The sequence below is a fragment of the Scyliorhinus canicula genome, chromosome 7 (genome assembly GCF_902713615.1).
Source record: "Scyliorhinus canicula chromosome 7, sScyCan1.1, whole genome shotgun sequence".
Taxonomy (NCBI): Eukaryota; Metazoa; Chordata; class Chondrichthyes; order Carcharhiniformes; family Scyliorhinidae; genus Scyliorhinus; species Scyliorhinus canicula.
Genome location: NC_052152.1, coordinates 48536006 through 48563827, shown reverse-complemented (window position 1 = coordinate 48563827; position 27822 = coordinate 48536006). Strand labels below are relative to the sequence as shown.

Here is a 27822-nt window from a genome sequence, read left to right as displayed (position 1 = left end):
CTTCAGAGCCAGCCTGTTACCTGTCGATGAACTCGTAGTGAACTCAGGCTGACTCTGGACAAGGATATTTATACAGCTGCACTAGGGGGAGGAGTCGTGGGCGGAGCCAAGGGTGGAGCCCAGTACAAGTTCCTGAGTGCTCCCAGCGCTACTCCCCCTAGTGGTAGGATAGCGCTACTGCACTTACAAAGACAGTGTGAATTAACATATATACATCTATATTACATTCACCACAGCATGTGAGAAAAAAGAAAAATCTTTTATCACCCAGATGCAAAAACACCATAGCCAGGATTCTCCAAGCTCGTGCCGGGTTGGAGAATCGCCGGGGGAGGGGGGGGGCGGGGGGGGGGGGGGGGGGGGGGGGGCGCACGAGTCCCGTCAGGCGGCTCCAACGCCGGGCTGCCGATTCTTCAACAACGGGAGAATCGGCACCAATCGCGCTAGTGCGGTCGCCGCGGTGCCGGTTGGGGGCCATTGAAAACGCCCCCCACAGCGATTCAGCGCACTCGACAGGCCGAGTACCCACCGACTCCCGCCACCATCGTTTGCGTATGGTGTACCCAGCAGGACCTCAGCGTTCTGGCTGCGTGGGCTGTCCTGGGAAAGGGGGGTACACCGACTCCGGGGAGGGACTCCACAGTGGCCAGGCCCGCGATTGGGAGCAACCGAACGGCGGGCACGTTAATTCCGAGGGTGCCTATGTTCCTCCGCGCCGGGCCTCTGTATAGCTCAGCCATGTTGTCCGTGGGCCGGCGCGGAGACAGCCGTGGTGCGCATGTGCGGACCCATGCCGGCCATGGCACGCATGCGTGGACCCGCGGTGGCCATAACAGGCCGGCTTTCAGCGCCGGAGCAGTGCACAGCACTCCGGCATTGTTCTAGCCCCCGAGGACGGGGGAGAATAACTGGGCCTGGAGGCCCTTTGACGCTGGCGCTACTCGTGCCGGTTTTGACGCCCGCGTCAAGACTTAGCCGGGATTTTGGAGAATCCTGGCTCATGGATCTTTCCCCCCCCCCAACACCCCCATCTGCTTCATGAAAACCAACAACGCCTTTCCCACCCCTGATGGATTCAGAGATTTGGGCATGAATCGATCCATTCTGGAACCAAGAACACAGTCAAATTTGAATCCAAATCTAAATTTTTAAAAAAGGGGTGGAGGCTAGCAGCTTGTTAATTAAACTTGCAACTTCCCAGTTTGGAGTGTTGACATTAACCAGGACCACCGAGCGTTCCGCCAAAGACCCACAAACAATAACATATCTACCATTGGTAGATCTTAACGATAGAAAACTAAATGCTTTCATTGATTAAAATTGATGCACCCCTTGCCCTACCATCAAAGCCAAAATGACAAATTTGGCTCACCACCCTTTCCGCAACCTTGCCTGGTCTCTGCAAATGAGTCTTCTGCAGAAACACCACATCAGCATTCAAACTTTTTAAAGTGGCGAAATACTCATGACCTTGTTACTGGGCTATTTAACTTACTGACATTCCAGGTGACCAAACAAATTGGGGGCCTTCCACACCCCTAGTTCGATAGTCAGCCATTTCCAACAGATGCATAGGAAGTACAGCAACGAGGCCCACCCAAGATGGTCGCCAAACCCACTAACAAAATTAAACAAAGAAAAATATGCAGTCACCATCAGCAAAGTACCCCTTTCCCACCCTAAACAATACCACACCCAAATATACATTTTGTGGTGAATGTATTCACCATAATGCATACATGATACCATACCTGTGACCTATGACCTGGAAGTGGTGATATGAACTGCTTCCAGGTACTGTACTGTAACCCCGGTATGGCTCCGCCTCTGGCTTTGCCCACACTGGGGCCATATATAGGCCGGCCTCTTTTGGGCGGCATTCATCTGTACTACTCACTCTGGCTAGGCAAGTTCATGACAAATAAAGCCAACCGTTCCCTCGCTCTCTCTGCCTCACTGAATTGAAGGTATATCAATTTATTAGTTATAGACAGCACTATGGAAGCCGCTCTAAAGCTAGACAGGCTCAAACTCGACGCCCGTGCGTCCGAAGCCAAGGAAATATTCAAACATTGGCTCCGATGCCTACCTCGACTCCTCCACACCACCCTCAGAGACTCTCAAGCTGCGACTCCTCCACGCCCGAGTGAGCCATCGAATCTCTGTAATGATCAAGAAAGCGGCCACGTACGAGGCGGCAGTCGCAACTCGCAAGGCACACTTCGTGAAGCCTGTAAACAAGGTGTTCACCAGACACCTCCTCACTACCCGCCGTCAACGCGATGGAGAATCGCTGGACGAGTATCTCGAAACCCTGACCCTACTCACGAGGAACTGCAGCTATCGAGATGTGACGGCGGAGGAACATATGAACTCACAGATCCGGGACAGCTACGTGGTGGGGGTCCGCTCGAACTATATCAGGCAGCGCCTGCTGGAAAACGGGACCTCCGACCTGTGGGACACGGTAAAGCTAGCGACCTCACTAGAGGTGGCCTACCAGAACCTCAGCGCGTTCCCCGCAAGCCTGCCGAACCCCTCGTGGACACCCTTGTCGCGACCCCTGTCGGACCCGACTACGTCGCAGGCTTGTGCTGCACGTCTGCCAGCCCAGCCCGGGAAACCACAGTGCTACTTCTGCGGCCAGGGCCAACAGCCCGGGCAGCGCTACCAGCCCGCACTGCAACGTGTAGCGATTGTGGGAAAAAGGGGCCAGAAATCAAAAACACACCAGGCCCGACCCATGGACTCGCTGCCCCATAGACCCGCAATGAGGCTGCGTGCCTGCCCGGAACACCCCCGTCAGATGCGTTATCGGCATCGTGCGACTCGCGGGGGCCGCCATCTTGGTCACCGGCCCCAATACCGACCGACACGTGCGACTCATGGGGGCCACCATCTTTGCCGCCGGCCCCGGCACCAACCAACACGTGTGACCGATGGGGGCAGCCATCTTGGTCGCCATCTTCGCCCCAGCCCAACACGTGCAACTCATGGGGGCCGCCATCTTGTGACTCCACCGACCACACAGGCTACCCGCAGCTGGGCGCAGTCACCCTCGACCAGTCACAGCCAAAACAGCTGAGGAACTCCATGATGGTCGTCAGGGTCAACCGGCACAAGACCCCCTGTCTTTTTTACTCCGGGAGCACAGAGAGCTTTGAGCACCCCGACACAGTAAGGCGCTGGTCCCTCCACACCTACCCAGCCTCCCAAACAATCTCCCTTGCCTCCGGGTCCCATTCAGTTCAGATCCGGGGGTGCTGTATCGCCAATCTCGCGATGCAGGTGCAGAGTACGCTCGTTTTAAGCTCTATGTCCTCCCCCACCTCTGCGCTCCACCACTGCTTTCAATGTAACCACTGAAGCCTGACCCTACAGTTCGGCGGACCCTTGTCCCCCTCACGGTTTGCAGCCTCGCGACCCTCAAGGTCTCCTCCCCCCCCCTTCACTCTTTGCAAATCTCACCCCTGACTGTAAGCCCATCGCCACCAGGAGCAGGTGGTACTGTTCACTGGACATGACGTTTATCAAGTCGGAGGTCCAGCGACTGTTGAGTGAAGGGATCATCGAGGCCAGCAACAGCCCCTGGAGAGCGCAAGTGGTGGTCGTCCGGACCGGGGAAAAGAATTGGATGGTTGTAGACTACAGCCAGACAATTAACCGATTCACGTAACTCAATGCGTACCCCCTCCCCCGCATAGCGGAGATGGTCAACCAGATCGCGCAGTACCCTGTGTTCTCCACAGTTGATCTGAAGTCGGCCTACCACCAGCTCCCAATCCGCCCGGAAGAGCGCCAGTACACTGCTTTTGAAGCAGCCGGCCGACTCTTCCACTTCCTCAGAGTCCCCTTCGGCGTCACGAACGGAGTCTCGGTCTTTCAGAGAACGATGGAACGAATGCTGGACCAGTACGGTTTGCGGGCTACATACCCGTACTTGGACAATGTGACCATCTGCGGCCATGACCAGCAGGACCATGATGCCACCTCCAGAGGTTCCTCCAGGCCGCCAAATCCCTCAATCTCACATTCAACAAAGAAAAATGCGTCTTCCGTACTACCCGACTAGCCATCCTCGGCTATGTCGTAGAGAACGGAGTCCTTGGGCCTGACCCCGACCGTAAACGCCCCCTCACAGAACTCCCCCCTCCCCACAGCCTCAGGCCCTAAAACGATGCCTGGGGCTGTTCTCCTACTACGCCCAGAGGGTCCCCAACTATGCGGACAAGGCCCGCCCACTTATTCAAACAACCACTTTTCCCCTAATGGATGAGGCCTGCGTGGCCTTCAGCCACATCAAGGCTAATATCACCAAGGCTGCAATGCACATGGTGGATGAGTCCATCCCTTTTCAGGTAGAGAGCGATGCGTCAGACGTCACACTGGCCGCCACACTCAACCAGGCAGTCAGGCCAGTAGCATTTTTCTCTCGGACCCACCACGCTTCGAAATTCGACACCCCTCGGTCGAGAAGGAAGCACAAGCCATAGTGGAAGTCGTGCGGCACTGGAGGCACTACTAGCCGGTAGGAGGTTCAACCTCGTCACCGACCAACGATCGGCAGCCTTCATGTTTGACAACACGCAACGGGGCAAAAGAAAAAATGATAAAATCTTGAGTTGGAGGATCAAATGCTTCACCTACAACTACGATATCAAGTATCGTCCTGGGAAGCTCAACGAACCCCCAGATGCCCTGTCCCGCGGCACATGCGCCAGCACGCAAGATGACCGAATTTGGCCTATCCACAATGACCTCTGCCACCCGGGGGTCACCCGACTTACCCACTTCATTAAGGACCGCAATCTGCGCTTCTCCTCCGAGGAGGTCAAGGCCATGACCAGGGACTGCCAAGTCTGCGCGGAGTGCAAACCACACTTCTACCGGCCAGACAAGGCCTACCTGTTAAAGGCCTCCCGGCCCTTTCAGCGCCTCAGTATTGACTTCAAACCACCAACCGGAATATATACTTTCTCACCGTCATCGATGAGTACTTAGCCGTCCCCTGCCCCAACATGACCTCAGCCACCGTAATAAAGGCACTGCACAGCATCTTCACGCTGTTCGGTTTCCCTGCCTACGTCAAAAGTGACCGGGGCACATCGTTCATCAGCGATGTGCTGCTTCAGTACCTGCTCAACCAAGGCATTGCCTCGAGCAGGATTACGAGCTATAACCCGTAGGGAAACGGGCAGGTGGAGAGGGAGAACGCGACGGTATGGAAGGCCATCCTTCTGGCCCTTAGGTCTAGAAGTCTCCCAATCCCCCACTGGCAAGATCATAGAACAGTACAGCACAGAACAGGCCCTTCGGCCCTCAATGTTGTGCCGAGCCATGATCACCCCATTTAAACCCACGTAACCCGCATACCCGTAACCCAACAATCCCCCCATTAACCTTACACTACGGGCAATTTAGCATGGCCAATCCACCTAACCCGCACATCTTTGGAGATGTCCTCCCTGAATCCCTCCACTCCATCAGCTCGCTCCTCTTCACGGCCACGAATGAGACCCCTCACGATCGTTTGTTTATCTTCCCCAGGAAGTCGATCTCCGGCTTCTCGCTTCCATCTTGGCTGAAAACTCCGGGACCAGTCCTTCTCAGGAGGCACATGAGGAGCCATAAGACCGGCCCCTGGTCGAGAGGGTCCAGCTGCTCCACGCTAACCCCCAGTACACTTACATCGCGAACCAGGACGGACGGCAAGATACGGTCTACCTACAGGACCTGGGGCCAACTGGTTCCCCCGCCAACGTGCCCCCCCGCCTACATCCCTCCCCTCCCCGCTGCCCGCCACCACTCACAGCGCCCCATACGCCCCGCTGGGTCTCCTGTATTGTCCCGTGCCTACACTGCCGCCACCCATCACCCCCTACCCTACGCCCAATCGTCTCCAACATCCCGGACTGAGGCTCAAGCTACAGACACAACGCCCCTGGAGTCACCACCAGCAACAACTGTGCCCGCCGCACCACCAGAGCTGCAGAGGTCAAAGAGAACGATCTGGCCTTCAGACAGACTGAATATGTAATGACCCCACATCACCCCCGCTGGACTTGATTTTTTTAACAGGGGGTGAATGTGGTGTATGTATTCACCATAATGCATGCATGATACCATAACCTGTGACCTATGACCTGGAAGTGGTGATATGAACTGCTTCCAGGCACTGTACTGTAACCCCGATATGGCTCCACCTCTGGCTCCGCCCACACCGTGGCCATATATATAGCCGGCCTCTTGTGGGCGTCATTCATCTGTACCACTGACTCTGGCTAGGCAAGTTCATGACTAATAAAGCCTACAGTTCACTCGCTCTCTCTGCCTCACTGTGAATTGAAGGTATATCACATATAAAAAACAGTACGGTGAATAAAAATCACAAAAACTTAATGCTAATAACCGTAACCCGGACAAAAACACTAAGCTCATTATCAAAAACAAAACTAATATGATGAGCTGCAATCAACTCTTCAACACCACTCTCATTAGCTAACTCTTCAGCGAGCAAGGCTGCTCCCACCCAGAGTGAAGAAAAATACTAACAGAAAAAGGAAACAAAATATAAAAACCCCTTAAAACATAGTACTCCAACATGGAGATATATATTTTTACAACAGTTATAAACAAATAGAGCAAAACGCCCCACAGAATTAAACCCCCCACCCAAGTCCAAGTAGCAAAACACTCAGCTCCCACAGAAGAAAAACAAAATGCAAAAATGAACATGAACAAGGAACCCTAACAACTCCCCATATCCACATTCCCACTCCCAACATCCAAAAAAGGCTCAAAAACCTCAATCAACCCATACCCAGCCCATGCTTTTTACAAAAGAATCTGCCTCCAGCGCATCAGAAAAATAGTCTTTCCCCTCAAAAACTGTGCCGGGTGCACCATCCCAAATCTGACTCCACTTATATACAGGGCGGCTTTGGCCTTCTTGAACGCTGCTGCTTCTTTGCCAATTTTGCTCCCACATCCTGATAAAGCCTGATGGCACGACCTTCCCATTTGTATTTGCCATGCTCCTTTGCCCATCTCAGGACCTGCTCTTATTCTTTGATGCTGTGAAACGTCATAATTACAGCTTGTGGTGGTTTGTTGGGCTGAGGCTTCTATCGCAGTGTACGTTGGGCTCGATCCACCTCAGGAGGGGACATGTGTCTGCCTTCCCCCATCATTTTCCCAAAATTCATCGCAAAATACTCTGTGGGAATTGGGCTTTCCACCCCCACTGGCAACTCCACAATGCGGATATTTTGTCTCCTTGAGCGTTTCTCCAAATCATTCACTTTGCCCGTCAGCACTTTATTCGCCTCAACCATCAGAGTCATCTCCAATTCCAGAGAGGCAATCTGGCCCTTACTCCTTGAAAGTGACACCTCCATGTCTTGTATCTCAATGCCATGCGCTTTTACCATTTTATTGGTCTTCTCCACACCAATCGAATGGGAGCCAGGGCCTCTTCCATTGTCTTGGGGAGGTCCCCCGACACTACCCGCCATTGTTTCTCAAATTCCACTGCCAAGTGTGGTGATATGCCTGTGAATAATATCGCATATACTCAGCAATGCGACCTCCCACTAGCAGGTGGCGTCAGACATCAGTCCTGTGACATCTGGCTACCGTCAGTTGGTAGTAAGGCGTACACAAGGGCAGCCGCACATCGGGTAATTCCAGAGCAACCTAGTCTGTATAGCATTCTATAGGTTAGCCTTCCATGTGTTAACTAATAAATCATCATTCTAAGTAAGTTATCAGCAGTTCTGTATGAATCATTACAAGCACAAGACAACAGAATACAACACCAAAGTGCTGTTCAGCATCTCGGCCATTAGTGGAGTGGTCGGAGTCACAGAAGCTCACTCCGCCATTTTCTCCACCGACGAGTCCCGAGAGGCCTGCGATACAGTTGACTAACCACTGTTTTGAGGTTTTTTTCCCCCCATTCCTGGGCATTTTCCCGATTAAACAAGTGGTTTTTTAAACAAAATTACCCCAGAAACTGGGTGAAAATGGCTAAAAGAACAGTATCCTACCAGGAGCCACCTCGTGAACGTCTTCCCCCTACGGAACTCCTCCAGAAATCCAATTTGATTATTTTTTAATGAAGTTTAATACCAAACAAGGCCTCTTTGAATGAAATAGAGAGAAGTTTGAGGTATGGAGGGCTAACTTTCCCAGAATATGTTTTAAAATATGATGCAACTGAATTATGTGATTCTGTGTTATTCTATGATTCTGTGAACTAAATATTAGATTTATTAGATTTAGTTATATGAAAGATAGATGCAATATTGGCTATTAATTTATTTAACCGCGGTTAACTGGCCACATTTTTATTTATTCTTGCTAATGTTGCCTACTTTGGCTTGGTGTTCATTTTTCCTTATGTGCAAGTTGTTACCGTAGTTGTAGTCATACCATCTTTCCTTGGTATATGGCCACCAAACAGAGGCCAACTTTTAGCTGTTGCCTGAAGTTCACCAGAATTTCTCCTGCTTCAGTGTAATTGAATGAACAGGGTTCCCTTTGCACCTCTGGTGAGGCTTCAGTGGCAGCTCCAAGAAAATTTCTGCCCTTGATTTCTAGTGGCCAATTGCTCAGTCAGCCTTTGGTCCTGAACACAGTGAAGAAAAAAATGCACTTTACTGGCTACCAAATTTCTAGTCCTCAGCATCCAAGTTTCTCCCAGCAACATATGGGATCAACCGAAAATGCCACAAAAATATTTGAATGAATTTTCTATTGTTGTGCAAAGTTAGCTCTGTTCAGTGATGTGTCTACAAACTGCAATCCCGACACCACTGCAAGCATTATCGCCTCATTATATCATGAGAAAATGGTACTACGATAATTATTTCGAAGTACAGCAGGATCATTTTATAAATAGTATCCAAGTATCTTGCAGGATAAAATGTTGGGCAACCAACATGGCAAAATCTGAACTATTCATTTTTCATGGTAAACATTTAATTGTATAATTATCTGATCCTTGCAGAGGAGGAAAAAACACAAGAATCCACCAGCAAGTTTCAATCATTCTCGGCTGTCCTCGATGATGGAATAACCATAACTCTCAGCAAACATCCTGTAAAAGAACAGAAAAAAGGTGAAGTGAGAAAAAATTAAAGTGCAAAATGCGATTGATTAATCAGTATACCAGATCAGAGATTGCAGGAGTGAAATTGGTAAGGTGACACATTTAATGAACAAACCTCTTCTGTGGAATTGAGATGTCAAATACCAGGGTTGGCATCTTGATCTCCCAGATCTATGAGTTTGGGCTCCGCTGTGAGGCTGTGTCAGCAACAGGCCAGTAGCATAGGTACGTGTGGCTTTCTGTTTACATGTGGGGGCTTTACAATATTTGTCCAGTATTAATCAGTTACATCTATAAGTCCACATGGAGAAAGAGGATTGAATAACAGAACTTGGCTTCAATGCTGCCTTCTTGATGGTCCAGATGCAAGTAAGGAAGAGAAGAAAGGTGTGGTGCCACCTAGCGCTACTTTGGGAGGTGCGGTGGAGGGCCAGCAAGAACCAAAGGATGAGATTAGACCCATCCCAAGGAAGTGACTCCCACGACCAATGGTCTACCAAAGAAGACTTTGTCTTCGTGCACTTATCCAAGGATGTAGTGGATCTTTTTTCGACCATATTCTGTGGGAAGATTTAATACCGCAGGACTGGGAGGCCATCCCCTGCCAATTACCAAGAAGCTCGCCGCCATGTTCAGTTTTTTTGCTTACAAATTGTTCCAGAGATGTGTAGGGGACCTATCCAGCATCTCGCAGTCCTGGGCACATAAATGTATCAAAGAGGTGACAGATACCTTCTACAGTAAGGCTCATCATTATGTGAAGTTCATGCTCAATGAAAATTGGCAGGCTGCTAGCTTTCATGGGTTTGCGGCTATCTCTGGTTTCCTCATGTACAGGATGCAACGACTGGATACATATGGCTTTGAGGGTTCAAAAGCAGCAGCCCCTGATAAACAAAGAACAAAGAAAAGTACAGCACAGGAACAGGCCCTTCGGCCCTCCAAGCCTCCGCCGACAATGCTGCCCGTCTAAACTAAAATCTTCTACACTTCCGGGGTCCGTATCCCTCTATTCCCATCCTATTCATGTATTTGTCAAGGTGCCCCTTAAACGTCACTATCGTCCCTGCTTCCATCAGGCACCACTACCCTTTGTGTAAAAAAACTTATCTCGTACATCTTCAGTAAACCTTTCCCCTCGCACCTTAAACCTAAGTCTCATAGTAATTGACCCCTCTACCCTGGGAAAAAGTTTCTGACTATCCACTCTGTCTATGCCCCTCATAAATTTGTAGATTCTACCAGGTCGCCCCTCAACCTCCTTTGTTTCAGTGAGAACAAACCAAGTTTATTCAATCTCTCCTCATAACTAATGCCCTCCATACCAGGCAACATCGTGGTAAATCTCTTTTGCACCCTTTCTAAAGCCTCCACATCCTTCTGGTAGTGTGGCGACCAGAATTGAACACTATACTCCAAGTGTGGCCTAAGGTTCTATACAGCTGCAACATGACTTGCCAATTTTAATACTCAATGTCCCGGCCAATGAAGGCAAGCATGCCGTATGCCTTCTTGACTACTTCTCCACCTGTGTTGCCCCTTTCAGTGACCTGTGGACCTGTACACCAAGATCTTTCTGACTGTCAATACTCATGAGGGTTCTACCATTCACTGTATACTCCCTACCTGTATTAGACCTAACAAAATGCATTACGTCACATTTGTCCGGATTAAACTCCAACTGCCATCTCACCGCCCAAGTTTCCAAACAATCTAAATCCTGCTGTATCCTCTGACAGTCCTCATCGTTATCCGCAATTCCACCAACCTTTGTGTCGTCTGCAAACTTACTGATCAGACCAGTTACATTTTCCTCCAAATCATTTATATATACTACGAACAGCAAAGGTCACAGCACTGATCCCTTCGGAACACCACTAGTCACAGCCCTCCAATCAGAAAAGCACCCTTCCATTGCTACTCTCTGCCTTCATTACCACAAAAGGGTTCCACTTGATGTTCATTACCACAAAAGGGTTCCACTTCCTCACCTTTCAACTTGTGTGTGATCATCAGAAATACACTCCTTGGTCACTGCCAGGTGCTTCACATATTCAAAGGCCCTCTGAATGCAGGGCTGGCTGATGAGGAAAAAGGGTACCTGCTCAAATAATGGCTCATGATCCCCTTGTGTCACCCTCAGTGTAGATGCAGAGCAGAGATACAATGTGGTGCATAGCTCCATGTGATCCATTATAAAGCAGTCTATTGAAATCCCAGAAGATGTGGTTCTGATGTTGGACCGCTCTGCGGTACTCCCCACAGAGGATAACCCACATCATCATGCCTGCTCCAAAGAGAAGATGGGGGTAGGGGGGGAGCATCCCTTGCCATAGGGAGACATGGAAGAGGCTCAGAGCTCCTCAGATGATAAAGCACAGGAAGCTAAAAGACTGAAGAGGGAGATGAAGGTCAGCTTCCATGTGACAGTGCTATTGAAGAAACATGACGTGGAAGACGTGCCCGTTCCACACTGATAGCCGTAAGATTCCAAGAGGAGCAAGATGCAAGCAAGGGGAGATGACCATAATTGTCCTGTCCCTTAATACCATGCCAGCGCACGAAAAGTCCTTTACAACCAGAAACATCGAGATCAGGTTCAACATTTAGACCTGCACATTCAATCTTCATGATACGCCAGGCCCTAATCTTTGGGATGATTGGGGGAAACTGCATCCATGCCCTCCGGTAAGTGGAAATCAGCAGAACAGCGCAAAGGCTGTGTCAAAGGACTTGAAGTCGTCACCAACTTGATGGGAAAGTTGAGCGTACGCACATGGTTGCAGAGATTACCATGGCCACAAATCATGTACTTTAGCACCACCAATGAAGTAATTGAGCACTTTTCAAACCTGTTAATACTTCGTGAATTTTTCATCCATGTGTTTAAACAGATAATATTGTTGGTGTAGGTGTCAGCATACGGTCATAATTTTGCAGTTTAGCAAGCCAATCCTTGGCACACGTGCAGGCAAGGGCGACATTAACCTTTACCTCATTAGCATTTTCTGAAGAAGTCAGTTTGAGGCAGCAAGAGAGATTTGTCATTTTAGTTAACAATAATATTATGACGCTCAAAGCTGAAGCGGTATGCATGCATGTGTTCAGTGAAGAAAAAGACTAGTGCCAGGTAAAGAACTATAACTTGGGCATGTTTTAGTCCATAATGGGGATAAAGCCATGTACCTTGTGCTATGATACAATGGTGGGGAATTGATTTAATGTCTCTATTAAAACTTTATTTGGTTTATTCATGTATTTGAACTAAAACAAACCAATTGTTTTGTGTAAATAGAGTACTTTTTAGTGCATGTTATAAACGGATATAAGAACATGCATGGCCAATTGTTACAATCCCTATGTCACAATCTAGTTTTCCAGATTGTAGAGAACATGCAGTCTGCTGTGATGTTGAACAATGTAGAATATGTGCTGTAGATCAATGAAATTTATCGTGTTCAGAACAAACAATGATATTGTGCATAGGGAACAGCATCATACACACAACCAATATTAAAAATTATTTTTATAGATATAAAAGAAGACCGGGTACTAGCTGAAATTTTTAAAATCCCACCCATCCACGTGCATCCATCAGTTCCTGAACCCACTCCACCAGCTACTGCTAAGTCGGATAAGACTGCCAAAAACAAAAATTCTCTCTCAGGAAAGGGCAAGCAGAAGAAAGAGTTTAATACACCTTTAACACTTGAGGAATCAGAACAACAAAAAGAAGAACAAAAGGTACATTTTACATGTCTTCCACTTCATGTCAGGGGCTGGTTTAGCACACTGGGCTAAATCGCTGGCTTTTAAAGCAGACCAAGGCAGGCCAACAGCACAGTTCAATTCCTGTACCAGCCTCTCCGAACAGGCGCCGGAATGTGGCGACTAGGGGCTTTTCACAGTAACTTCATTGAAGCCTACTCGTGAGAATAAGCGATTTTCATTTCATTTCATGTGTTATTGATATGTTATTCCAATCAACCAAACAAATCACGAGGATGTTTCTCTCTGTTAAGTGATCATTAAGCTGTTTCCTTTATCATTAATATTGTCAGTTCCATCTGGTATCATTACCAATAATCAGGTCCATTCCAACAGTTTATATAGAGGATGCTCCAAATTCAAAGAATAAAGGAGGCCCAATTGGGTAGGTAAACATAAACATTTTGACCAGCTACAGCAGCATGGCTGATAATAGTCAGCCCATTGCCCTTTTTTCATAGAATTCATAGAATTTTCAATGAAGAAGGAGGCCATTTGGCCCCTCGACTCTGCACCAGCTCTTGGAAAGAGCACCCTACTTAAACCCACACCTCAACCCTATTCCCTTAACCCAGTAACGCCACCTCACCTTTTTGGACGCTAAGGGCAATTTAGCATGGCCAATCCACCTAACCTGCACATTTTTGGACTGTGGGAGGAAACCGGAGCACCCGGAGGACACCCACACAGACATGGGGAGAAAGTGCAGACTCTGCACAGACAGTGACCCAAGCCGGGAATCGAACCTGGGACCCCAGAGCTGTGAAGCAACTGTGCAAACCACTGTGCTACCGTGCAGCCCTTCTGTGAATGTAATCCATGCTTCCTTGTACAGATGGAACTTGAAGAAACTGAACAAGGAGCCTCTTCAGAAGATGGTCTGGAACCTCCACCGTTCATGTGTCTGAATGCATGTTCTCCAGTTGGACTCTTAATAACATACTTCACTGAGGAGTCTATAGGTCTGACCTTTTTATGTTTTTTGAAATCTTAAGACAGTAACAATACTTCCCAAAATGTCCTAAATGCTGCAGCTTCAAATGTAATGCATAGCTTTCTACAAAACATGCTTTGGGTGGGATCTACCGGTCGAGTTGCGGCCGAAAAACAGCGCAGCGCGGTGCAACGTGACCGGTAGCTGTCGGGAGATCCCACTCCCAGGATCTACCCAACATGCCACACCTCGCGAGATCTAACCCGATCTCGCGTGATGCCGTGATGTGAATCCCGCCCATTGTGGGCCGGATCACTTTCAAGCAAACCTGCATGTTAGAGTGAAACAGCTAGTTTCCCTCTAATATGCATCCAGAGACCAAGCCAAGTCGTGGGATCTCACTCTCTCCCTCATTTGAAGTCCTCAAGCGAGCACCATTCAGTGCTGGTCTCCCCAAACAAGGGCCAGATGGAACAGCACTCATGGAGCTTTCCCAGAGGATCGGAGGCCCCCAGCTGCATGCTCACTGCGTAGAGTGGCACCCCAGCACTGCCAGCCTGGCACTGCCACCTGGGTGAAAGACTGGCACTGCCAAGGTGCCCAGGTGACACTGCCAGCTGGCAGGGGCACTGCCAGGGTGCCAGATTGCCATTTGTTGCGCGTCTGTGATTGGGCCGGGGTGCTATGCACGGGTGCGGGAGGGTGCAGAAAGGGGGGCCCGGAAACCTCCTTATAGTGAGTTAGGGGTTCAGGAATTGCGTTGTGGGCTAGAGAAATTGGGACGCCATTTGCACTGAGGAGTTTCAGCGAGCAGAGCTCCACCGTGTAGAAAATGGCACTATGTACGGCCTCGTAGGGCAGCACCCTGCTGAGGCCCCCAATCCACCCAGATGGGCATCAGACTCTGGGGTGTTTCTTGGTGTTTGAGTACCATTAAACACCCACTAATCCCACGCACTACGGGACTCTGTCCCCATTCCAGTAGATCGCGTCCTTTAACCTCAACTTTCCAAACACAGCCAAAATTTCTTAGCAGCTATGGTCAAAAAGAATAAATATTTAATCCCCCAAGAGTACAACTTTCAATGCATGGTTCTGAGAACACATAGGGCTGGATTCTCCAATTCTGAGTCTAAGTGCTGATGGCGGTGTGGGAACGGTGGCCTTTTACGACCGAATAAATGGCGCTAAATGCCCACCGATCCCCCGTCTGGTGGGGGGCTAGCAGGCATGCAGCATAGAGCACACAGCTCTAGCTGCAGATACGGCTGGAGAATTGTGCATGGCGGCGGCCTGCAGCGGCCGCAATGTGCAACATGCTGCTGGCCGCGCGCAGACCCGGCCTGCCAAATAGTGACCCTCTTTGGCCAGGCTCGCCACCCCCAGACCAACCCCCACCAGTGCCCCCAGCCCCCACCAAAGCCCCCCCTGCCCATGGATCTGCTCCTCCCCCGACTGTGGCGGTAATGGACTTAGTCCACAGCCACCACACCGAATTCCCGGAAAAAAACACCACACGCAACCGACGCTGTCAGAAACTTGGCCCATCGGGGGCAGAGATCAGGGGGAGAGCCTCAGGTAACGTCGTGAGGCCGGCCCAACGGTGTGGCGTCCTCCTAGAGTACGCAGATTTGTAGAGGGTGGAGCATCGCAAAAGCGGCACCGGACTGATTTCACTCCGGCTGATCGCCGAATGCAATTTCGCCGTCGGAGACCGGAGAATCCTGCCAATAACATTTATAACCAATTTTGCTGCACAAAATGTTGGTATAGTTTTCTCAAATACCCGACTTTAGTTTTCCTGTTCTCGGGCGAGAGTTGCTTTTGCATAAGTTTACTTGTACCTAAATATTTTCACATTGAAAAGTCGGGTTCATTTTCATTTTGATTTAATATTTCAAGGCATAAAAAGTGACGTTTTGACTGAGGAGAGGATATTGCTGCGTCAGAGTTATCCGACCAAAACTAAAGGCGTCCAACCTTGTGAGGCAGCACGGAAATGGCCTGCCATGCAGGAGGCATCAAGAGTCATTACACTCCAGGGAACTGTGGTGAAATACATGATGGATGGATCCACAGAGGTATTACAATATTGACTTATTCAATTGTATATTGGCTTGTTCAATTTTATCAGAAAAAGGGATCAAAAGAGATATCCCAATTTTTAATTATGCTCACTTGAGCACAAGTTGTGTTCAATAACTTATATTTATATTGCAACTTTAATGCAATAAAATTTTCCAAGTTTCTTCACAAAAGTGTTTTAAAATAAAATGTGACATTCAGCTACAGGATGGATGTTCCCAGAAAAGCATGTGTAAAAATAAAACATGTTGGTATAGAGAGGTGTGTAAATACATTAGAGGACAATTTCTAGTGAGTAAAGTAAATAGCGCTTCGTGAAAGTCAGGCACTTTCTGTACTGTATTTCTCAATGTCTTTTTTGCTAACTTTTTCCTAGATTCTGTTTGCTGATGGAACTGTGAGCAGAAGTCCAGATTCTGGACCTGTCTCCAGTCCTCAATCACCTACAGCAGTAAGCAACCAAAGTGATCTTGGTTATCAAGAATCAAAGAATGAAAATGAACTAAAAATAGACCACAGTGAAGAAGAAAGTAAGAAAGGTAACAAACAAAGTAGTTCACAGTTTGTGTGACATACGTCAATGCAAAGTATCAGGGGCTGGATTCTCCATTCCCCATGCCGATTTTGCAGTCAGCGATCGGCGGAGAATCCCTCTTTACGACAAAATCGGGGGCGGCGTCTGTTAGATGCAGTTTCACATGCTCCGCACCTCTGAAATGGCGTCACTGGGACGGCCTCAGCGCGTGACCTGAAGGCCCTCCCCCAAATGCTTCACCCCCAATTGCCCGTGTTCACAACGGCGCAGTTCATTCATGGTCTCAGTCATGCGGGAACCCAGTGTGGCAGCTGCGGACTGTGCCCAACGGCGCCACAGTCGGGCGGGAACTGTGCTGCTAGCAGGGGGGGGTCTTCCATGAGGGCTGGGGGGAATTGTGGGGGGTGCCCAGGGTGCGGCGAGGGGGTGTACTGGGAGGGTACTATCTGTCAGGTTGGATCCACGCACGGCCAGGCCATGCTGTACAGCGCAACCGCTGCAGTTCGTCGCGCTAGCATGGCCACGGACACAGAGACTCTCCGGACGTTTATTTCGTGGAGGCTGGGTGTTTTACATGGCGCGGCTGCTAGTCCCTCACCAGTCACAGCATTAGTGAGGGGGCGCCGCTAATTTTTTTCCATGTGAAACGCCACAGATCGTCCACACTTAGCATCAGAATCGGAAATCTGGCCCCAGGTTCTTAATTCACACATCTGGGCCGGGATTCTCCCCTACCCGGCAGGGCGGGGGGTCCCGGCGTAGCGGAGTGACGCCAACCACTCCGGCGTCGGGCCTAGCCCCTAAAGGTGCGGAGAATTCTGCACCTTTAGGGGCTAGGAGCCTCAGAATCGGAAATTTGGCCTCAGGTTTTTAATTCACACATCTGGGCTGGGATTATCCCCTACCCGGCGGGGTGGGGGGTCCCGGCGTAGAGGAGTGGCGCCAACCACTCCGGCGTCGGGCCTAGCCCCTAAAGGTGCGGACTTTAGGGGCTAGGCCCGCGCCGGAGTGGTTGACACCACGTCGACTGGCGGCAAAACCGGCGCCAACGGCCTTTGACGCCCGCAGCGCGGTAGGGGGTTCTCTTCCGCCTCCGCCATGGTGGAGGCCATGGCGGCAGCGGAAGAAAAAGAGTTCCCCCAGGCAACTGGCCCACCCGCCGATCGGTGGGCCCTGATCGCGGGCCAGGCCACCGTCCGATCGCCCCACACCCCCCCCCCCCCCCCCCCCCCCCCCCAGGATCCCGGGGGCCCGCTCGCGCCACCAATCCCGCCGCCACCAGAGGTGGTTGAAACCACGGCGGCGGGATTGGCCTCTCAGCGGCGGGACTTTGGCCCATCGCGGGCCGGAGAATCCCCACAGGGGGCTCGCCGATCAGCACGGAGGGCACGGCGATCGGCACGCCGCAATTCCCGCCCCCGCAATTCCCGGGTGGCGCAGAATTCCGGCCACGGCGGGGGCGGGATTTTCGCCGGTTCCAGGCGATTCTCCGACCCTGCAGGGGGGGTCGGAGAATTTCGCCCCTGATGCCTCATCAAATGCAACTGTGCTCCATGAGTAGTCGATATTTATTAAAAATATGTTACCGTATAATACTTGTCAACTCTCTCATTTATACAAATACAGAAAGTAAACTGTTCCATAAAGATGCCACTCAGTTCTAAAACACACATTAAGTTACTCATCAAGGATCGTAAAACGTTTCAAAAGAATGCCCATAAGTTCAAACTTTGTTTCTTGAATTTATACCAAAGTAAATTAATGTTATTCAGAAGTAAGTTAGCAAATTTAAGATTGAGGAACAAAAAGTCAGAAATCACCAAGAGAAAGATACAAGTTTATCACTTTGTTAGAAAAAAGTTGACAATTGCCCAACTATCTCAGGCATTAACGCTGCCGTGAAAGGAGCGTGCGACTCATATACCAAAGGAAGCCATAAAAGGAGCCAAAATCCTTGCAAGAGGGAAGAGCATGAGTTGATCTTCAGGGAGGGGAGGGGTCAGTTACGGTGGCATCGTCAGACGATCGGTAGAAAGCAGGAGGCTGCAGGAGGAGGTGGAGTGAGACTGAGTGGAGATATTCAACAGTGGGTGACGGGGAGAAAATATTTATGAATTAACTGAAACCTTTGAGGTCAAATACTGAGGGATTGGAGCTGAAAGGAATAAGTGAGCCAAGCTACAGCAAGAATTAAAACCTAAATAAATCAGAGGAATAGGTTTAATGTGTCTGAGAGAGATAAACAAGAACAGGAGCTAAAATTACTTCATATTATTTAATTAAATGGTTGAGGCGACATTTTGCTGTAACAATTTAAAATAAGAATTCATAATTTGGAACATTTTTTATTGTGAAGATTTTTAAAAATAGATGGTATTTCATTTTTTTAAATGCTGACTAAGATATACATTCAACAGACCCTGGTGAGTATGTTTAAACATAAAAGTGAGGAAATGGGGATTCTCAATCAATTAGATCAGCTACAAGTGAAGAAACTGACCTGAGAGTCATCCACAGGGAGAAAATGCTAACATTTTTTACACCTACATGTGAGCCATCATCAGAAAGAGAGGAGACAAATGGAATTATCGAATTGCTGGATAATCAAACTGAGACTCAACCACACATTCACCTTGAGGCATGCACAACAAGAACGCTGAGAGCAGTGAATTTAGCTGTTTGGGCCAACATGGAAGTTTCTACAAAGTTAGTTCAGGCATATATTCCAATGTTAAAGCTTTATTTTAGAGATATCCATGAAAATAAGTGTCTAGGAGTACGGGTGGGAAGGGAGGGTTCCCACATGGCCTGTGAGAGATTAAAGTTATTTTCACTCCCGGCCCTGGGACTCAGTTCTACATCAGCAAAGCAGTATTCAGCACAGAACCACAAAGCATTGACATGTATGCATTTGCCAGGCCGCATTTATTCTGTCTTTGAATTTTCTCTCCTCTGATGAAAGTGCTGACTGTTGCCGGGTGTGGTTCCACAGTGTCATTTTTCCAGTGCCTCACCTGCCTCATTCTTCATACTTGATCTGAGACAGAAACTGCAAAAATCTGAGGGCCTACTTGTGTAATTCTTGCTGTGAGACCCAGGCTGTGCAGAAAATATATACAATCACCTTGGTTAGAAACGCCAAGTGAGTGATTCATCTTCCTGGGGACCCAATAACCCAAATACTGGTCTTCAGCCAATTGATTTCACTCTGCCTGATATCAAATCTAGCACAAAGGCTGATAATTGTGATTGTTGGAAATCCATCATCTCAACCCCAGGACATCACTGCGGGAATTTCTCATGGCCTATGTCCTAGAAGCAACTATCTTCAGTTGCTTTGTCAGTGATCTTCCTTCTATTATAAGGTCAGAAAAGAGGATGTTTGTTGGCAGTTGCTCAATCCTCAATTCAAACCACAACTCATCAGATAATGAGGCCACTTATATCTGCATGCAACAAGATCTGGACTATATTCAAACTGTGAAGTGTAAATAATACTTATACCACAAAGTGTCAGGCAATGGCATCCCCAACAGAAGAGAATCACGCCATCTCCATGTGATATTCAGTGGCATTTCTATTGCTGAAGACCCAACCATTGATATCTTGGCTGTCTTCATTAGCCAGAAACGTAACTGGACCAGCTACAGAAGTACTGTGGCAACAAAGCATCAGAGGCTGGGAATCCTGCAATGAGTAACTCATCTCTTGACTTCCACCATTGATGTGGTGTAATGTGATCACTTTTCTGGATCAGTGTAGTTCCAACAAGAAACTCAACACCATCCAGCGCAAAGCAGCCTACTTAATTAGCACTTCCTCCACCACTGACGTCTTGTGGCATCAGCATATCCCCGCCAACAAGATGCACTGCAGCAACTCACCAACACTGTTATCATCACCTTCAAAACTCAACTCACTACTGCCTAGAAAAATAAGGGCAACAACATATTGGAATACTCACAATGACAAGTCACCATCCACACACCATTCTGACTTGGAAATATATCCTTCACTCTACTGGAACAAGTCAAAGTCCTGGAACTCATTTCCTAATACCAGTGTGGGGTACCTGTACCTTAAGGAATGGAATGATTAAAAAAGATGGCTCATCACCACCACCTTGAGGGAAACTTAGGATGGACATGAATGCTAGCCTTTCATTAATGCTCACATCCCATGAACAAATGAAAAACAGCACAATGTAACTGGTTAGCATGAAGAGCTCTGGAAAGGCTGCATACAATCTCGATGTTTATTAGGACTGTGAAAATTATTTCAAATTTAGGAACATTTGTGTGATGAAATTGGCCATAATTTGGCATATCTAACTGTTAAAACAAATTCTCTCTCCCCTTTATTCCTCGCTTTTGTTACCAATGCAATTGTTCTTACCAGAAAGTGAACAGGCAGCCAAAACCCCTTTGTGCACTCTTAGTCTGTGAAGTTATGTTTTCTTTCACCAGTTCTCCCAAATGTGGTGTAACATATCAGGAACAAAGAAATGTATTCAAATGAACTGATCTCCCATGATCAGAAATTATTGCTTCTGAACAGGTGTTTCTGGTTTTCACGCCATTTATTTGTTTCCAAAGGAAAACATGGTCATAGAGGAAATTCTGCAACAGTTATTAGTGAACGTCCTTCATTGCAAATGCAGCAACCAGATATTCGACTTGGCACTTGGATAACTACCACCCCGATAGGTTTAGCTATAGGAACAAAAGGCTTGGAAAAATTGAATATAAAACCCATCTTGGTCTATAAAGCCACAGATCCAGAAACTGGAGAAGTAAGTACACTATTTTTCTCTTGTGTATTTGCATCTGTAAAATTTCGGCTTTCCAAACCTGAGCTTCCTATTTCCTCCCTTACTGCTTATTTACTATTTCTTCTATACTTTATCAATATTATTTATATTTATTAAATGCAGAAGCAGATTATGTAGGCTACTGTAGCAACTTGTACGGTGTATAATGTTAGGAAATGTTCAACAGAATTTAAATAGTGCAAGCATTGTGTTCTGCTTTCAGTTACTTCTACAGGTACAGAAACAATTACTTACTGTAATTTAAATGTTATTCTATAGTTAGAGTGGATTCCTTATTAAGGATCTAAAAATTTATTTGACCACTTTTTCAAGGATAGGTGTCACATTTCGTGGCCTACCTGGGCTAGTTCTAGTGGAGGTGGACATGACGCAAATGTTGTGCTGCCACCCATTTCGATGAAAGGAACGTTCTACTATGCAGCTTCCATACTGTTGGCTTCTTCTGGGCTCTGAAGAGAGCCTAGCAGCGCTTTACATATGAGCATGCAAATTAGGAACAGGAATATGCCACCCGGTCCCTTGAGCCTCTTCCACTATTTGATAAGATCATGACTGATCTATTTTTAACCTCAAGTTCACAAGAACAAAGAGAACAAAGAACAATATAGCATAGGAACAGGCCCTTCAGCCCTCCAAGTCTGTACCGGTCATGTTACCACGCTTGGCCAAAACCTTCAGCACTTCCTAGTGCCGTGTCCCTCTATACCCATCCTATCCATGTATTTGTCAAGATGCCTTTTGAATGCCGTTAATATATCTGCTTCCACAACCTCGCCTGGCAACGCATTCCAGGCGCTCACCATCCTCTGCATTAAAAACCTGCCTCGCACATCTCCTCTAAACTTCTCTGCCCCCTGGTGACTGACCCCTCCACCTTGGGAAAGAGTGCCTCCTTATCCACTCTATCCACGCCCCTCAATAATCTTGTAAACCTCAGGTCACCCCTTAACCTCCGTCATTCTAATGAAGACAGTCCGAGTCTATTCAACCTCTCTGCATAGATAATACCCTCCAGACCAGGCAACATCCTGGTAAACCTCCTCTGCACCCTCTCCTAAGCCTCCACGTCCTTCTGGTAGTGTGGCGATCAGAATAGTGTGCAATATTCCAAGTGCGGCCTTCCCAAGGTTGTATACAACTGTAGTATGACTTGCCTGTTTTTATACTCTGACCTGTCCAATGAAGGCAAGCATTTCGTATGCTTTCTTGACTACCTTGTCCACTTGTATTGCCACTTTCAAAGATCTGTGGACCTGTATGCACAGATTTCTTTGACTTTCTATATTCCCAAGGGTTTTGCCATTTACTGTTTATTGTTAGACCTATGTTAGACCTACCAAAATGCATTGGGCGGTATTCTCTGCCGGCTCCAAAAATCGCGGAGGCCGTCGTGAACTCGGCCGAGGTTCACGACGGCCTCGGGGCCCGCTCCCCGCACCTAATTCATCCCCACCCGAGGGGCTAGGAGCGGGCCCCCGTCATTTCCGGCCGCGACCTCGGCCGCCGGAAATGACGCCCGAACGGCGCTTCGCGGATGTCATCAGCGCGCAGACGACGCGAACCCACGCATGCGCGGTGCCGTCTTTCTCCACCGCCGCCCGGAAAGATGTGGCAGCTTGATCTTGCTGGGCGACGGAGGGGAAAGAGTGCGTCCGTTTTGGACGCAGGCCCGACGATCGGTGGGCACCGATCGCGGGCCTGTCCCCTCCGGAGCACAGTCGCGGTGCTCCCATCCCAAATGGGGCCCCTGGATGCCCCAAACGGGCATCCGGCGCCCGTTTCATGAATGCAGCGACCAGGTGTGGTTTCTGCCGTGGTGAAACTGGTGTGAAGGGCCGGCCGTTCGGCCCATCGGGCTCGGAGAATCGGCGTTCGCCGTGAAAAACGGCGAGCGGCGATTTTTCCGAGAGGAGGGGGGAGAATCGCGGGGGCGCCAGGGGGGCGTAAAAAATGTCGGGAGGCCCTCCCACGATTCTCCCACGCCACGTGGGGAGCGGAGAATTCCGCCCATTACCTCACATTTGACTGGATCAAACTCAATTTGCCATTTCTCTGCGCAAGTCTGCAACCTATCTATGTCCTGCTCTATCCTCTGAGAATCCTCAACACTAGTTGCCACTCCATGAACCTTAATGTCATCCGTGAACCTACTAATCAGACCAGCTACATTTTCTTCCAAATCGTTTTATGTATACTACAAACAACAGAGGCCCCCGCACGGACCAAGAGAATATTTCACCCCTTTGCTTATCAAGAATATACCTGCTTCTGCCTTAAAGATATTCAAAGACTCTGGACGAGATTCTCTGGCAACGATGCGCTCTGACTCAAGCGTAACGAAGCCAGTGAATAGCGGGAGAGGCCAAAAATTAGATTCACGGCAGGCACCAAACAGTTTGTAATGCCACCGGCCTGTTCCCGTAGGCGAAATCAGGATCTCACCACTTAAGCCCCATTTCCATACAATTAACAAGAGCGACCCCGTAGTCAACGGCCTCCCGTCATTTAGCAGTCTCCCCAGCCAAGGATGGGTGAGTGCCACAGGGAGTGATTGGGGGGAGATGCATGGAGAGATGCACAAAGGGTCCGGGGGGTCAGCCCGCATTGATGACAGAGGCATCATAATGGTTGTGTGAAAAGGTGTCCAATATATTGTATGAACCCCGTTCCCGATGGTGCCGCCTCCCCCACCCCACTCCCCACAGTCTACCTATCCCCCCTCCCCATGCCCTCAGTGATCCTTGATGTGCTTTTCCTTCCTAGCTCTACCACTACATCTAGATGCCTCCCCAGGATGCACATCTGAGGTGGAGTTGGAGGCAGCCAGCTGTTTACCTCATCCCCAGTGGGCCTCCTCTGGGGACTCGGAGCCGGAGGGCCCCGGCTCACTTGCCAGCGGCACATGCACAGCCATACCGCCCCCTCCCATGTGCTGATCTCGAGATGCAGCCTAATAATAATAATCTTTATTAGTGTCAGAAGTAGGCTTACATTAACACTGCAATGAAGTTACTGTGAAAATTCCCCAGTCGCCACACTCCAGTGCCTGTTCAGATACACTGAGGGAGAATTCAGAATGTCCAGTTCACCTAACAAGCACGTCTTTCAGGATTTGTGGGGGGAAACTGGAGCACCCGGAGGAAACCCACGCAGACACAGGGAGAATGTGCAGTCTCCCCTATTCTTGTCTGGCATTCCTTGTCCACGTCCTGTAATTGCTGTATGTACTTCTCAGTGAATCCACAATTTCTAGAATATCTCCAGACTTCCACCCCAGGCACCCACTCATCAGCTTTCTTGAGATCGATATATACAATCTCCATGTTTCAGTTGGCCCTCCCAATATTTCTCAATCACTTGTCTCAAAGTAAAATTTACAGCAGTGGAAATGCTCCCTCCAGGCATGAATCCAAACTGACCTTCAGAGATTTCCACTAGTTTTCTTGGCCTCTGATGCATGATTCTTTCACATATCCGAAGTACATTTTGTAATTTTGAATGTCTGCCTTCCCTTTGAATATTTGTACAAAAATACTTTGCTTCCGTACCTTTGGAATTTTCTCTCTTATCAGAATAGAACAGAGTAGCTTGTTCAGAACCTGGACCCCATATTTACCTAAGCAGGTCTGTACTTTTGCTGGTTTCTCATCTTGTCTACTTTGTCATTTTTCATTCTTTTCACTGCTGTTTTGAGTCCTTGCTTCTTCTGTCTTTCTTCTCGGGTTTTCTTCATTAATAAAGCATTTCAAATGTCGGCCCCTCTCTTTGATTTCTTCTTTTACTAATGTTAGCCATGATGTGGAGATGCCGGCGGGTGGGCACAGTAAGAAGTCTCGCAACACCAGGTTAAAGTCCAACAGGTTTATTTGAAATCACAAGCTTTCGGAGCGCTGCTCATTCATCAGTGTTGTTCACCTGCACCCTTGAGAGTATGTATATTTCCCACATCATTTGTTAACCTATCCCTAGCAGCTGCTAATCTGAATATATATTTTTTCAAATGATTCAATCTCAATCTTTAATTAAAACTCATTATTTTACTCTGAAACTGACCATTGCTACGGAATTCTTTCTCACTTAATAGCCTAATGTTACTTTAAATTATCTTAAACTCCCCTGCTTAACACGTAAAACCTACAGGTTAACAATTCAACAAGAAAGAGAAATGAATAATGGTAGAACATTAATAGGCTTCACGATAGTCTGATCAATGCTTTTGTTACATTATCTGACAACAAAACATGGTTTTGGCTGACGCATATGCAAACGCACATGGATTATCTTAATAGTTGCATTAATTTATTTCTTATCTATTGCATAAATCAAATCATTGATCATTATGTTTAGTGTGCAGTTTAATTCCTATTATATGCTTTGTTAACGTTTTTCCTTCCACAAGGTAAGATATTTCTTGACTACTTAAAAAAGCTAACTGCAAGTGTAATATTTATTGCAGCCTCTTACAACCTTGTATTTCTCACATTCTTAATATTTCAAATTTATTCAGGCAACAGGCAGAATTAGTGTCAAATATCCTGTCTAATTTGTGGAAAAATGGTAATAGGGCATACAAATGCATTTCACAAACTATCAATTTACAATACAGGTGATGATTACAAGACAGGACAAGGTAGTTACTGTCTTTGGGAGTGATAGCACTATTGTGGAACATGCTGATGGAACCAGGATTACAACCTTCTTTCAGGATGTCCCAAACACAGATTATGAAATGGAATGTGAAACTGGTAAGAAAGTAGGATAGCTGACTTTTAACATTCTCTCAATTTTCCAGAAATTCCTTTTGTACCTTTACCCAACATTGACACATTACCTTGTCCGAATAAATATACATTTCTGCCATATTGTAGTATTTCCAGTTCAATCGCTTAGGTGCTTGGATATTGTGGGAGCAAGAATACTGTCATGCCGACTTGCTTTTTCGAGTGGATGGGTTCCTTCAACTCTTTGGCAACAAAATATTGTACTCTGCAATAGTGTAACATTTATCTTGAGAAATGGAAGAATTGATTTTGTTCAGCTTGCCCTTGTGGACCTCTGTTCCCTGTATTTATTTGGAAACCTGAGGACTACGATTTTCCATTTTCTCTAAAACAAAAAGGTCTTGTATAAATGATAAAGTTGGAAATTTGTTCTTAGTACATGCCATATTGGATGATTTGTTTTCTGCAAAATGATAAATTAACTCACAGTAGGTCAAGAAAAGCAAATATTAATGACTCAGTTTTCGCACTTTGTCAGTTAGACATGTTTGTGTATATTTAGGTTTTAAATTTTGATGACCTTGGTGAATAACAAGACAAACCGCATGTGCCGACTTTTCCCAGGTATGTTGCAAACTGAGTGATAGCTTCAGTTCCGGGTTGGGAGCCTGGAAATGGTCGTGGTGGGATGTTGGGTGTGTTCTTCCCAGAGACGGCCAATTTAAAAAGTTGTTTCTGGGAGCCCTGTCAAATTAGGGACAGTGGTCAGGCTCCAGTCTTCGGAGGTCCTTCAGCACTGCCCATGGGAAGGGCCGCCAGGCTCCTTTGCAGTGGTTTTGTTGAGGGCAAGCAGCAGGGGAAATAGTGGTGCCGTGGAGGCATCTTCAGTAAGAGGGCTGTGGCTTCCCCTGCAGCAAGAGCTACTTAAATGTAATTCTCCATAAAGAGGCTGTAATGCCATACCTTCTGCTTAGGAAGATTTGACTCCTGCAAATTATTGCCAGCAACTTAATTAAAAGGTCTCGCATGTATTTCAGCTTGAACTCTCCCCCCCACCCACCCCAACCCCCCGGCCGGGTTTGGAAAATTTGGCACCCTGTCTCCTTAACCAATGAGATTAAATGATTGAAAGAACCATGAAAGACTGGGGGTGAATTATATTGGAGGAATTCAATGTCAAATCAAGTGCAGAAGGAGAAGGAATCAAGACTGGATAATGTGATTGGGGATAAGGGAATAGAAGGAAATTGAAAGAAATGTTAAATTTAAACTTTGGCATTTTTAACAATAATTTGCAACTTGAAATAATGAGATTCCATACTAAATTGTTCACTTTCTGTCATGAAAGGTTGATAAACATTAACAATTATCATATCATTGAAAGGATGCTTGTAATGTTAATTATTCTATTTTCTGTTCACTTTTAATCAGCAATTAATATGCAAATACAGCAACTGAATGAAATGGTGATGTTAAAGGTGAGATTCTGTTTTTAAGAAGCTAAAGGCAGAATAACAGTAATGAGGAACTCCCGGTGATGGGGATGTGCCAAGTAGTCACAAATCAGGTGGCTCTCCTCCATAACACAGCAAAATAGACACTTATAGCCAAATTTAGCCCGAAAACCCAGACTCATTCAGCTGCTCAATTAAAAAGGCAAAGTAGAAGAGTAGAACACCAGCAAACAGTAGCTCGAGAGGCTGCAGGGAAGCCAGAAACGGACGAAAATGGCAAGTGAAGCGAGTGCGCGAGTCGGTGGGCCCACAAGATGAAAGGTCTCCGGCCACCCCCGAGAGAGGGAGACCAATAACCTGGAAGACGGGATCCCCCCCCAAC

At 47.7% G+C, this 27822-nt stretch overlaps 1 protein-coding gene across 4 annotated transcripts in view; it reads left to right on the top strand.

Annotated features, from left to right (window-relative positions):
- The window catches only part of spag17 (sperm associated antigen 17), a 349272-nt gene that overhangs the window by 171900 nt on the left and 149550 nt on the right, over positions 1 to 27822 (top strand). For all 4 annotated transcript variants that reach the window (XM_038801961.1, XM_038801962.1, XM_038801964.1 and 1 more), the window contains 7 exons: positions 9011 to 9121; positions 12645 to 12856; positions 13716 to 13842; positions 15717 to 15895; positions 16276 to 16438; positions 21030 to 21226; positions 25872 to 26010. In XM_038801961.1, coding sequence (XP_038657889.1) covers positions 9011 to 9121; positions 12645 to 12856; positions 13716 to 13842; positions 15717 to 15895; positions 16276 to 16438; positions 21030 to 21226; positions 25872 to 26010 — 1128 coding nt within the window. The remainder of the gene's footprint in view (positions 1 to 9010; positions 9122 to 12644; positions 12857 to 13715; positions 13843 to 15716; positions 15896 to 16275; positions 16439 to 21029; positions 21227 to 25871; positions 26011 to 27822) is intronic.